Source organism: Anser anser (assembly GCF_964211835.1).
Source record: "Anser anser genome assembly, chromosome: 13".
NCBI lineage: Eukaryota > Metazoa > Chordata > Aves > Anseriformes > Anatidae > Anser > Anser anser.
Window position 1 is genome coordinate 13,566,804 of NC_139734.1, and position 12,927 is coordinate 13,579,730.

The 12,927-nt window shown below is 42.5% G+C and overlaps 1 protein-coding gene across 8 annotated transcripts in view; it reads right to left on the reverse strand.

Moving 5' to 3' along the window:
- TAF1 (TATA-box binding protein associated factor 1) overlaps positions 1-12,677 on the reverse strand; it is a 32,704-nt gene extending 20,027 nt beyond the window's left edge. For 3 of the 8 annotated variants that reach the window (XM_083797834.1, XM_083797833.1, XM_083797838.1), the window contains exons 1-15: positions 12,513-12,676; positions 12,209-12,326; positions 11,505-11,621; positions 10,420-10,539; positions 9,710-9,783; positions 7,430-7,648; positions 6,777-6,995; positions 6,392-6,593; positions 5,000-5,116; positions 4,594-4,761; positions 2,885-3,012; positions 2,606-2,713; positions 1,621-1,794; positions 1,344-1,517; positions 1,155-1,259 (exon numbers count right to left, since the gene is read on the reverse strand). In XM_083797834.1, the coding sequence (XP_083653960.1) occupies positions 1,155-1,259; positions 1,344-1,517; positions 1,621-1,794; positions 2,606-2,713; positions 2,885-3,012; positions 4,594-4,761; positions 5,000-5,116; positions 6,392-6,593; positions 6,777-6,995; positions 7,430-7,648; positions 9,710-9,783; positions 10,420-10,539; positions 11,505-11,621; positions 12,209-12,326; positions 12,513-12,638 (2,169 nt within the window). In that variant the 5' untranslated portion in view covers positions 12,639-12,676. The other 5 variants (XM_083797832.1, XM_083797831.1, XM_083797837.1 and 2 more) reach the window with 3 other exon arrangements.
- Positions 12,678-12,927: the final 250 nt, after the last annotated feature.

The following is a 12,927-nucleotide window of genomic DNA, read 5'->3' on the forward strand; positions in this document are numbered from 1 at the left end:
AAACACATCAAAGTTTGAAAGTCAGGTTTTGATCAAATTTTCTTTAACGCAGTCTATGAAAAAGATCTCAAAAACAAACACAATCACTCTATTCATTTTAATGGTACACCATCATTTATAACACAATATACAGAGATGTGCGGTCAGAACATTCCTTGCTTATTCAACAAATAACCAAAGATGAAGCAAGAAAGCATAATAACCTAGAACAAACGCAGAAAGAGCTTGAAGGGCTCTTTGGATTGACCTTTTAAAAAGGACAGAAAGAACACACATGCAGAAGAATGTTATAACCAAGGAATATATCCCAGGGCGCGCTCTCAACCTGGGAACAGGAGAAGGCAATACAATAGAAGCAAAACTGAAGAGTATGCTCAGAAACCAAGGTTGTAAGAACCTAACCAGAAAAGCAGAGAGCAGCAGATTTCTGCCTTTAAAGATAAGAAAGCTTTAACAGGCATCAAGAAGGCGCCGGACTGAGGCTTCAAGAACTCCTGGTTTATCTGCAATGAAGTCCTCTTAGGCTTGAACAATTAACATTGTCAGTTCTGTGATGAATCTCTACCACCGACTTTCACATTGTTCTTTTTTTCCTGTGGTACAGTGTGGACAGAATTATTCCTGCAGCAATAACAACTATTAACTTGATTAACACTGATTTATTTTCACATTCATCATGGATTTTGTAACCACGTGGTCCTTACAACATTTTTATCTCCCCACCTCAACTGTATGCATTTCAACAACATAGAAAGGCCCGTAATAGCAAAATTCTCACCTGATTTGTATCCAACTAGCATCAAGTAGAAAATTAACAGTGCAGTTCTCAGAAAGAACACAAGGTTTTGCTTACACATCCTTGACCATGATAAACCCATGTTTTCTGTCCCCTCTAAGACTTACTTAACTGAGTTCCCTGACATTCAAACAGTTTTGGCCTACTATGAAGACCTCTCTGACAACTGCATTTCTAATTCCATTCTAGAGAAAAACAGGAAAGACTCATTTCTTGCAATTCCTACCATTCCTATAAAATTTTGAAAACCATACAACAGAAAGACGTAAAAAATAGAAGAGAAGAACTGCATTATTATCAGTAAACAAGGAGACTTAAACAGGAAATGAAATTCAATTGGCATGCCTGTATTTCTCACCTGCAGTAGCTGGCCTGGATGCAGAGAACCCAGGAATGGAGAAGTGTGACAATAAACAGTCTCTCCGTATTTACAGTCTGGAGCTCCCGGATCTTTGCCAGGTTTCTGCAACATGCAGCGAAAGTGCATTTACTGCTCAGTAAGAAGCAGAAGAAAATCAGTGTCCAACAGCAAAACTTACATACTTACCCTTTTGTAGTAATTTTTAATCTTTGTTGCCATGCCAACCTGCATCATTAAAGGAGCGTTTTCCTCGCTGTATTCAGCAAGGATAAGATCTCCATCCTTGCCAGTTAGGTCCTGTGGTGTGCGCATGAAGAACATTTCACCCCCGCCAGAAGCCTGACGCTCCTGCTCTCTCATCTATGCCAGTGAAAACACAGCATTAGGAAAACAGCACGTTCGCTAGATCTGCTGTGCAAACGGAGCCACAGCAGACATCACATACAAAGAGCAATAATCGTACCTTAGCTTTCTTTTTTATATGCTTCAGCAGAGGTTGCACAGCATGGGGTCCTGGTTGGGACAGGGCACCAAAAGAGTATTTCTTCAGGGGAGGCCGATGAAATTGTCGGAGCTTCATAGGACCCATATGGGTGGGAAAGAACGGCTGGCGAAGTTCCACTGCTGGGATAGAGTGCTGACACAAGAACAAAGTAGATATTAAGAATGACACATATCATCTCAAAACCAAGATCACCTTCCAATCCTGTTGACCCTTATAACAGAACCTAGCAATACTTGTAGGTCTGCTGGTAGTAATAGTAGTAATACTAGCGCACTCAAATTCACTTGAAATCACGTTACCCTTTGACAGAAAGTGCTTAGGCCCATATATTCAACTTCTTCTTTCAGGGCAGAGACTATTTTCCTTTTATTGTTTTAAAGGGTACTCAGCGAGAGGATTGCAAACCATTATCTGTATCAGTGGCAAAGAAGCCCATTTGGAATTACATCCATTTTTTCCATTACAGAAGAGCCTCCCTGAATACCATAATTAAGGAGGAAAATATCATGACCTCTTCACCAAAGGCTAGTGAGCAGTAGCTGAAACTCATCATTATCTGAATTATTTTTATAATATCCAGATTAAAAAACACACTAGAAGAAGCACAGCTTCACCTCTTGACTATCTGCATCACTTCTCTCCCTCTCACAAAGGCTTCGGAAAGAATCGTGTAGAAAGAAACGCTAAACAGAAGTATGGTAAGTATGATAAAGCAAGATATAGCATATATACCTCAGTTTGATGGGGTAGTCCAGAAAAGTTTGAACTAACTCCTTTCTAAAAATTTTGATTAACATTAAAAAGTATCTCGCATGAACACTTAACTGACCCGCTGTAATCTAAAGCCTGTTTTTTCTACAAATCCTCAATCCCACTTTCAGCTAGGAACTTCCTTACCAAGACATTCCCTCTCTCACTCTATATCCAGTAATACCGTGACTACCTGGATGATGTTGCCTCCAAAGGTTCCTCGAAGCCCCTGCTGTTTGGGGTAGTAAAACTCATCATTGGAGAGGTTCCAGGGATCCTTCACCTCTGGCTGAGACATGTTCTAATTCAATATTAAACAGAGAGAGAGAGAGTCAAAAAACAAACAAACAAAAAAAAATCAAACAAACAAACAAAAAAAAAAACACAAACACATACAGAACAACTCCAAAACAAAAAAACACACTCCTTCCAGGTCATTCCCAACCTGCAAAATGCTAAAGCTTATGCTGACCTGCTGTGGTTCTTCCTTGATGACACCAGTTTTTCCCAACAGGATTCGACTCTTCTTTAGAGAAGATTCTTTCTTGTTCTCCTTGGATGGAGAGTTCAAAGTCATTTCTTCCTTTTCATCGGGAATTTCTAAAAAGACAAGCAAACACACTGTAGGGCGCTCTTCCTAGGGTTCTCTTTTTGGCACCACGACTTCATACTAAGCTGGAACTTGGTCAAGGCCTGTCAGCCTTTCTGTTCAGTTTCTGGGGTGACTATCCTCCTCCTACACTCCTCCCTCTTTTCGTCCCTAGCCGCTGTTTCTGCACTGTAAGAAACTGTCCTCATTGAGAGGAGGAACCTGCAATACAGCTGCAGAGAAATTTTTGTCAAATGAATGTTGTTTCAGAGAAGATCCACAGTTCCACTGCTAAACATGATTTACTAATAATCTAATCAAATACAAGAAAAAGAGTTTGTTCTGCCAAACCTATTCTATAGAGCTGAGAGTCAAGGGCAAAGGAGTACCAGTATTGTTCCCCAAATACAAGTACTAATAAACCTTTTCTTTCCCACACACATACAAGTTGAAAGTGAATCTGAATCCAAAGATAATATAGACCTGAATCCATACAGGATTCCTGAAAAATTCTAGCAAAATAGTATGAATTTAAAAGCTCTCAGTTTGTGAAAATTGGATTCTCTAATAAGATTTTCACATGAGAAGCAGGGGCTAGTGACACATGCTTGGTAAACACATCATCATCTTCATGCAGAGATCTCGTGTTACTCTATATAAAATTAGAACTCATCTTTGTCATCCATTTATATAAACATCTGCAACTTTGCTGTGTAATTCACACAGTGAAAAAAAATACCTTGAGGGGTGTTTTGTTGGTTTTTTTCCTTAACCAAGCTCAAATTAAGAGTGATTTTCAAGGTTGCTGGCTAATACCAAAACATTCCAATCAATACATACAGAAATTCTTGTCACTGTCCTGAGTAAGGAAATGCAATCCAGACCATATAAAAGTGTAGCAAGACAGGCCTATCCTCAGATTACGTAAGGCTCCTTAAAGTTTCCAACACACAGAGATCTAAGAGAAAGTGATGATTTTGAGAGTTGAAATCAGAAAAAATCTCTCTCTCCAATTCGTAGCAATGTAAGCATGGAATACATTCGAATCAAACTCCAGGAGTACTGAGTAAGTTTGTAGTAGTAGTGAAAACGCTGACAGGTATTACACAAAATCCCCAGCTCCTCTGTGCCATTACTGTAGCCTGAAATACGATTAAGCAATCTGTTTCTTCAGGCTTTCATTACAACCCATACAGAGAATGGCATGGACTAGTTTGTGGTTTACTTCTCTCCCCTCCGTCTTCAAACCAACATGTCTGCAAGTAAAATTATGACAGTCACTTCTAAAACACACCGTGAGTCAGATTACTTATGTTAAAATTAAGTTTGAGGGCATCAATTTTTATTCTTCTGCTACTGCTTTTAACTTTGGTGTTGAAAGTGTTTACCACACCATTGGAGTCACCAGTGTTGCCGCCTTCCACTTAGGCCTAGGATCACTCGCAAATTAATTTTCAAAAGTCGGGACAAATAGAGGCCATAAGCATTGACCAACACCATTTATTTCCATTACAGTGTGACTATAAATCTTTGCTTCCGTTTCCACTTGCATTTTCCCATTTGAGTCAAATTTCTGGATGCCATAGACATACCTAGAATTATGTTTTCATCGTTTGGATCAAGTGTCAAGACAGGGGGATCCAAGTAGGTTTCCATTGCCTGATCATCCCAGATGATATTATCTTCCCAACGGCCATATACTAACTCTTCATTATCAATTGGGAAAATAGAGTACCAGGGCTTGTCTTCATCCAGGGAAACTGCAACAATCATAAGTCACGGTTTTAGACACTACAATATTTAGAGATTTTGCTCCACTGAAACACAGAATCTCTAAGAATGAAATAGCAGGGCCTCTACCAAGTTTTAGAGCAAACATGCAACCCGTTTTATCTACAGCTTGTTACCAAAAAAGTACCCCACTATTACATGAAACACAGCTCTATAGAGAAGTATGTTACATGCACCTATTCATAGGGTGAAGATGAACATCATTACCTTGCTGCTCAGGGGCCTGCTTCTCTTTGCCCTTTGCTATACCTAGAACTCCTGCTACGCTTGGTTTCTGTGCTAGTGGAATAGGTGGATTGAGCAAAGAGCCACTGCGGTTCAACCCTAGAGAAGAGGAAAACAAAAGTAACATTAGCTTGAATCAGAGTGCTAGAGGGGTGTCGCATCGCCTTAAATCAGAACTTAAGAGTTGCATGGAGAATGATTTCCCATCTGAAGCAGCATGTGCCTATGCATATCACAAAGAATATCATATATCGTTAGTATGGGTAAGACTAACAACCTACAAAAAGAAGTTCACCCACAGCTTACTGGTGGACTATGCAGACTCTTCAAAGTTATGTTCGGCTCAGTCTGCACATGCTGCATAACAATGCATAAAAGTACATTTCTATGTGGTCCCTATAAAAGAGAGAGGCCTTGTGCTGACAGCTACCGCTAACAGAACACTTGGTCCAGCCTTCTTGTCTGATCTCAAACTGTCTTGGAAAAAGGATGGCCAGGCAGACCTTAAAGAATTGTTGTGCGGAGTCTGCTTGCCCCCATCCTTCTCCCAGGGCAGACCAACTCACATATGTACACATCATGTATGTCACTTAAGTTTATGCTTATGGAAGGCATAAGATAACAGATATGAATGGACTACCCGTGTTTAGCATGTACTGGAGCTTTTGATGGGAGCCACACAGTGAGCTCAGCCCTGGATAGGTCAGGCACAACTGTGCTAAAATGAAAGCTGTAATAAAAAGCTATCTCCAGTACTCCTCCCCAGCTCCTCAGTGTTTTGTACCAATAACCAAACAGTAAAGGATTGATGTTAGCACGCACTAAAGATGTGTGTGACATAAACTGATGTTCCCATTAGTCTTTCTTTGTAGAAGCAGGATAAGATACAAGAAACAAGCAAAACCCATTCATTCTACATGAGCAATTTAAATTTGAAAAGCATCTGTATCTGAGAGAAGCCTGAGGGTTGTAAGAACTGAGACTTCCTACCTAAAAGGAAAACAAATACCATTATTAGTTCATGAAAAATTTAAAAAGACCTTTACACAAATCTTTGGATTAAGAAAAAAAAAAAAAGAGAGAGAAAATTCCATTGGCCTATGAAGAGCAAACATCCTAAGCATAGCATTGCTTGATACTAATTCAGGTGAATCTAGCATCTTGTATTCCAAATGGAGAGAAGAAAGCCAGAGTTAGTATTTTCTTTAACAGAAGGGACCTACTCTGTTTTTCGAAAAAAAGAGAGAGACCCAGAATTCTGAGCAGAGCTGTGCTTTTGTCAAAAATGTTTCCTGATAGAATTATATTCTGTACTCGAGAGGAAAGCACACAATGAGACAGCTCAATTACAATTCACATCAGATCATCGTTTACCTTGTTGGGCATTGTATGCAGTGGCATTTCTAGTCATGCTTGATGGCAGCCAGCCTGCCAGACTTGCCCGCTGTGTTTTAGTTCCTTTGTGTTTGACATCTTCTCCATTCCAGATAACATCATCCTCCCACTGGAGCTGTGTCACCATAAGGAAGTGCTCATCAGCTAACAGATCATCCTTCTCATCCATCAACTCTCCGTCCTGCAAGAAAAGAATACTTGAAGACCTGCATTGCCTTTACATTTTCAAGCTCAAGGAAAAAAAATAGAAGTCTCATATTGTATGCTGCACAGCCATCCACCAGCCCATCACCAAGCTCTGACCGCACAGCAGTCCTCAGAGCCACACACATCTCCCCTCCTTCCCTCACAGTTCCCCTCTTACCCTCTCATCTGCCTGTCCTTTAACCTCCTGCTCTGTCTTCTCTTTCAGCTTGAAACCATAATCAAATCCACTGCCATCCTCAGGGATTCCCAGCATGTCATACCAGAGCTGTGCGGGGCCATAGCGCCATTCTGCCACTTTAGGCTTCGTATCTGTCACTTTGTCTGTATCACCAGTTGACTGGGAAAATTTTGATTCCACAGGTGCCATCATGGTGATCTGAAGCACAGCAAAGGAGAGAGCGGTTACACTGATGGTCTATCTAAGTATCAGTTACAGGTTTTATCCTTCCAAGTTTCCCAGCTCATTCTCAGCGGAGAAAAGTATTTCTAAGAAGTGCTTTTCCATACTTACTAGCTGCCTTAAGAACGTTCTGCAATTAGACTTCCAAGAACACAGATTTCTTCTCGATACAAAGAGGATAAGCTCTCCTACTGATCCTTTACCATGGACGCGGCCTTCTCAGTAAGAAGCAATCACCTGAAGTCACTGACTAGTATCTGGAGAGGAGCTTCTGCATAGCTGGAATACAAGCCAACCCTGTCCTCCAGTTTTATTTCGGAGGAAAAGCTCTTTACGCTAGAAGTTGCTGTCCAATCCACTACTACCCCCAGTGCTAGCTGGCGACCCTCCCTAAGTCTCAGATATCCCACCTCATCATCTGAAAGGCACTGCTCAGGAGGGGGAGGAGCAGCAAACTCATATTCCCAGGGAGATTTTCCTTCCATTCCACTCTCAACTACAACTTCACCCTCCTGTATCTGCACTTCTTGTGCCAACTCCCGATGCTTCTTCTTGCGCTTCCTTCGGGCGCTACGCCAAACCGATGGAACATTCTTTCCAGGGCCAAAGAGACGGAGGAAACGCAGCACCTAAAATAGGAAAAAAACACAAGGGGGTCAGAGGAAAAAAAAAAAAACGCAACAGTGTGGAACATTTTTCTTTCTTTCCCCCACCTGAAAAAGCAATAATGAAGGAAAGCACTCAAATTCAGAAGCCTGGCCTGTTCTACAATTCCAGCTCCTACTGCAATCAACAACCTCATTGTCATACTTGAAAATAAGTTTCTGATCCATCTCTTTGACATTAAGAACAATTACTTTTGAAAATGAAGGTAATTTCAGACACAAAGGAACTTAACACAGTGAAGAAAGATTGCCTTTACATATTGGAAGTGTGGTAAGGTACCACCTGGAAATTATGATTTTCATCTTGAACAATCACAACCTTCAGAAAGACATGGAGATTGAAGAAGACATGATAAAATGATTAGCAAAACAGATAAAGCTAGAAGGCAGTTACATAAAGCAGAGATTTCTTAAGCAACCAGATACACACAGATACACCAGAAAAAATGCATTTATTTTTATTTCCACCACTATGCTGCTTCCCTGTATACATACAGGAACCTCCATAAACCACACTAATGATAATGAAAACTCTTTTTTTTTTTCCTTTTATGATTATGACTGCTGGGTTTTAAGCACCATTAATTTTTTCTTCAGAGCGCTCTTGTAAAGAGGGAAAGCATTATTACCAAATCAACTGACAGATTTAGGAAACGGGAATTAGAACCAAAGATTTGTAAAAACACATCCTATTAATTATGTTTCTATGACCGCTCTGTCCATCTCTGCCCACATCTTTGTTATCTGTCTTCCCAAGACTCCCCCAGATTACTTCTTTACCCTCTGGCCAGTTTCAAGGAGCCAAGGGCTAACATCTCAGAGACAGGTAAGCCGCTAACAGTTCAATGAAACAAAGTGCGCTTCTCCATCCACATGCTCTTTTAAGTGGTTTCATCAAGAAAAACAGTGCTACATTAACACACACCTTCTCATACATCAACCGATCCTCACAGACAAATGTATAGGATTTCAAGCTTTGCTAGTCCTAGTAGTGATCAAGAATTAATTACAAAAATTTTGAAACACTCACAGCTTGAACTGATTTCTGCACCAACTGGGCATGTTCAGCATTGAATCAGTCCCTGGCATTACATGCTGAGCACCAAAGAAATGAATATACAAATGACTGATTTTAAAAAAAAGGTAACAGAAAACACCAAATATGCTAAAACTAAGACAGCATCAAGCGCTTCAGAGAAAGATAAGGTCTAACTTCTGTGTTAAAGATTCACATGGATTTCTAATAGACAGAGGTTAGCTAACATGTTAAAACATGATATTTAAATATGTAAGTTGCTTGTCTTATACAAAGACTACGATGGAGGCATGCATAAATCCAAGTTATCCCAGCTGACAACCATCTGTTAGGCAACCATAAGCTTGTCTTTACTCTCCTTCCCCTTCCACATTTCTTCTCCTCTTGACAGCTTTAAAAGTTTCAAAAATAATTACTGAAATACATCAACGACATTTGCTATTTGAGAGCTTTTTTAGAAGTATTGAAATAAATTTGCTTTGTAATGAAAGGAAAGAGCTAAGATTTTGCAAAGAGTTGAGAGTTAAAATCATTCTTTCAACCAACTTGATATTGTTCTCATCTCTGTTCCATACTCAGAGTGGTTCTGAGGGAGAATTAAGTAAAGGACACAGACTTTGCAAATTTTTTTCAAGAAGTCCACAAGTTCAGAACAGCACGAAGGGAGGCACATATATGGCAGAAATGCCAGAAAGCAGAAAAACAGTTTTCACAAACAGGTCTGCACTGTGGTCTTAGACAGCAGCAAACATTATTTCACACCCTGATTTATTTGACACTTTTTAAGAGGCTCTTTCAGATGTCAGGAAAAGCATTACGTGTTAAGCAGCCTGGAAACAGCACAACACAGAAACTGAAACAGAAACTATCAAGATGAGCAAGACCATCTAAGCAATTTCCTACTACATACCCTTAATACTATACGATTTATTCTTAGAGGGCTCATATGATAGAGTTGCTGTCACTTTCACATATTTTTTTTACAATACCTTGCCTGGCCGAAATTCCGGGAAGAGCTCTGTAACACTTGGCAACAGTTTGGTAGCATCTCGCTGCATGATTCCTGCAAGAGGAAGTGTGAGTTTGCCTTCCTTGGATTCTGCCTGCCTGGCTTCTTGAGGTCCCATCTCTGACTCAGAATCAGAGCTGCTGCTGAAATCCACCTTGTCGGAGGCAGCAGAGGAAGGAGCAATGATGGAGGGCAAAATGATACCGTCTCCATCTTCAGATACTACAATAGAACAAGCACCTTATAAACAAACAGGTTTCCTCCCTGTCCCCTAGTACAAACCCATAATGCCACATCTACTTTTTATACCAAGTTATGCAAAAATCAAGCCTCTGTAGGTGTTACGAGTACCATTCTGGTATAACCTTTCATTTTATCCTAAGCGTTCCAGGTGAATTTCCCAGCCACAACTGAGAGGATGAGATAAAAAAAAAAGCAATTTGATTGTGAAAAATCAGTATTTTAACAGTCATTAAAAATATAATACTTTACCCTGTATTTTATACATGAGCTCATCTCAGACAGTCCTATAACACTGTGTAACAGGACAAAGACCCACCTTCAGATGCAGTCTGCAGACAGAATTTTGAAGACGGGTGGGTCCTTGCCACAGAATGAACTGCTACACAGCAACGTTTGCTTCCTTCAGACATTCACATTGCCAGAGGGAAGAAGAAAGTCCTCACTCACCAGTGGAAGCTGCATCCTTTTCATCTTCTTTCTTTCCAGGTACTGGAGGTGGTGGTGGTGGTGGCATCAGCTTGGAATCAATATCTTCACAGTCGGCATCATAATCATCCTCATCTTCATCTAACCAGTCAGAAGACAAGACTGCACATTAAGCTGACAATAAAAGGGAACCAGACAACCTTCCCACCTGTACTGTCTCATACCTGTCCCAACCTGCTGAGAAGACCACGTCCCCTCATTAGCTTAGCGAGGGGACCATTCTTATTTCATAACTAGATGCAAACCTCTTACCAGTTCAGCTTCCTGCACATTCATTTGTAATATTGGAACTTAAGAAAGAGTGGGATGGGGGAGAAAAAGGTAAGTTGACAGAAAGCAGACTGCAGCACTTAAAATACATATGTATATATATTCTGCTATTCACATTTTGTAGAGAGAATAAAGCTGCTAAAGATGTAAGAAAAATGCAGCCAACTTTACATCCAACCCGCCACAATATGACAACAGAAAGGTTAAATGTAAAGCAGCTTTCAGGAAAAACAAAGATTTAGCATTTGCACTTGCAGCTCCTAAAAGGGAAAAGCCTGTTTCTGTTAGACAGAGGTCTCTGGGACCAACAACAGAACTGAAGTGCCTTTTGGAGAAAGTCATTTTAGAAAAAGCAACCGGGGTAAAAGGGGAGAGAGAGGTTACGGTTGAAGTTACTCTCCAAGGGATCAGGACCTCAACTCTATCTTTGATTATCTCTGAGAAACACCTGACCTCCCACATAACTCTTTTCCTAAGAACACAGGTTAAAGAAATATCAGCAGGTATCAGTATTCTCTGCAGGAGACCCCATGGCAAAAGGTTGCTGGTTTCTCTTCAGAGTGTAGTTTAACTCTGATGAAGAACTCATTTCTTAAAAAAGGAAGGTATTAAGCAGTAGCTTTATCCAGTGAATATGGTTTCACCAAAGCTTATATCGGATTCTTGAAACAACGAGCAAAAAGGCACAACAACACACATTTAACAGAACCCGTGTTTAAGGCAATTGCTCCAAAACGCATCCTACTAGCTAGAGCTGTAATGCTAAAGCCATTTACCTGGTCTTCGAACTGGCTGCAGGCTGCCCATTGCCTGCTTATACCTACGGCTTTCATCTTCTGCCACTTCATTAATATCTGAATAATCAACAGCGTCTTCTGTGCTCTTAACCCAACCTACAAAGAAAAATATCTAGTCACACAAAGTTTTATCTTGATGGATATTACTAACATCTGACTTTGCTACGTACTTATGAATCCTTCCCCTCTACTTCTTTTTCTTAGAGGAATAAAAACATTTGATTAACTTTTCCCAAGAGAACATTTTCCCTTTATTCCAACCAAAATCTCCGAGAGCTCTGAATTTCACCTCAAATTTGATAAGTAACCAGCTTTGGCAAAGGAAACACTTTCTGATTACTCAATGAAACTGTTTAACAAAATCTGAAATAAAAGAATCATAATAAGAGACTGTGCATCACATAGGCTTGTAAGAGTTTAATGCAGGGAAAAACAATAAACGTATTTATGTGCAAGAAGAGACAAAGAGGAGTGAAAAATATTAATTATCAAAGAGAGCGTGCGCACAAGGGGCCGGGAGGGGAGGTGGGAATCACTGTGGCAAGAGGAAGGCCAGGCCTTTGGCAGAGGACCCGTGAGCAGCGCCGGTCGCAGCGCAGACCACCTCGGTGCACTTCTCCCCCCCCCGAGCGGGGCCGTGACCCTGCAGCCCCCCGCCAGGCTCCCGGTGCCCGGTGCCTAACCTTCCTCGTCCAGGTGGGCTCCGTCCGCCTCCGGGCTGTCGTCCTCGCTGGCGGTGATCTCGGTGATGAGGTTGCCCAGCCCCAGGGCCCCCAGCCCGGCCAGGTGCTTCTTGGACTCCTGGGGACACCAGAGCCGCGGCCCAGCTCGGAGGGGCCCCTCCGCCGCCCCGAGCGCCCCGGCCCCTGCTCGGCACCCGCCGCCCCGCCGCCGCCGCCCGCCCCGGCCCGGGGCCGCCCCTCAGCTCAGCCCCGCCGCCGGGCTCCCGGTGCCGCCGCTCCCCTCAGGCGCCCCGGCCCGCCGCACCTTGTCGAGGACGCTGTCCCCCTCCAGCTGCCCCGCCTCGTTGATGTTGCCGAAGAGGAAGCCGGCCAGCGAGAAGGGCTCGGCGCGGCCACCATCCGCCTCCTCCTCGCTCTCCGAGTCCGACATCGCGGCGGCGGCGGCGCCGGGACGGAAACGGAAACCGGGGCCCGGGCGGCGCAGGGAGCCGGCGGCACAGCGGCCCCGCGCGGCCCCAGCGGGAGCGCGCACACCTCAGGCACAGACCCGCACATAGCCCCACACGCCCCACAAAAAGCCCCACACACACCCCCAACCCCACACACAACCCCCCCCACAAACACACAAAACCCCACACACACCCCCGACCCCACACACACCCCCACACACACCCCCAACCCCACACACCGCCGCCCCCCCAAAAAAAAAACCCACACAC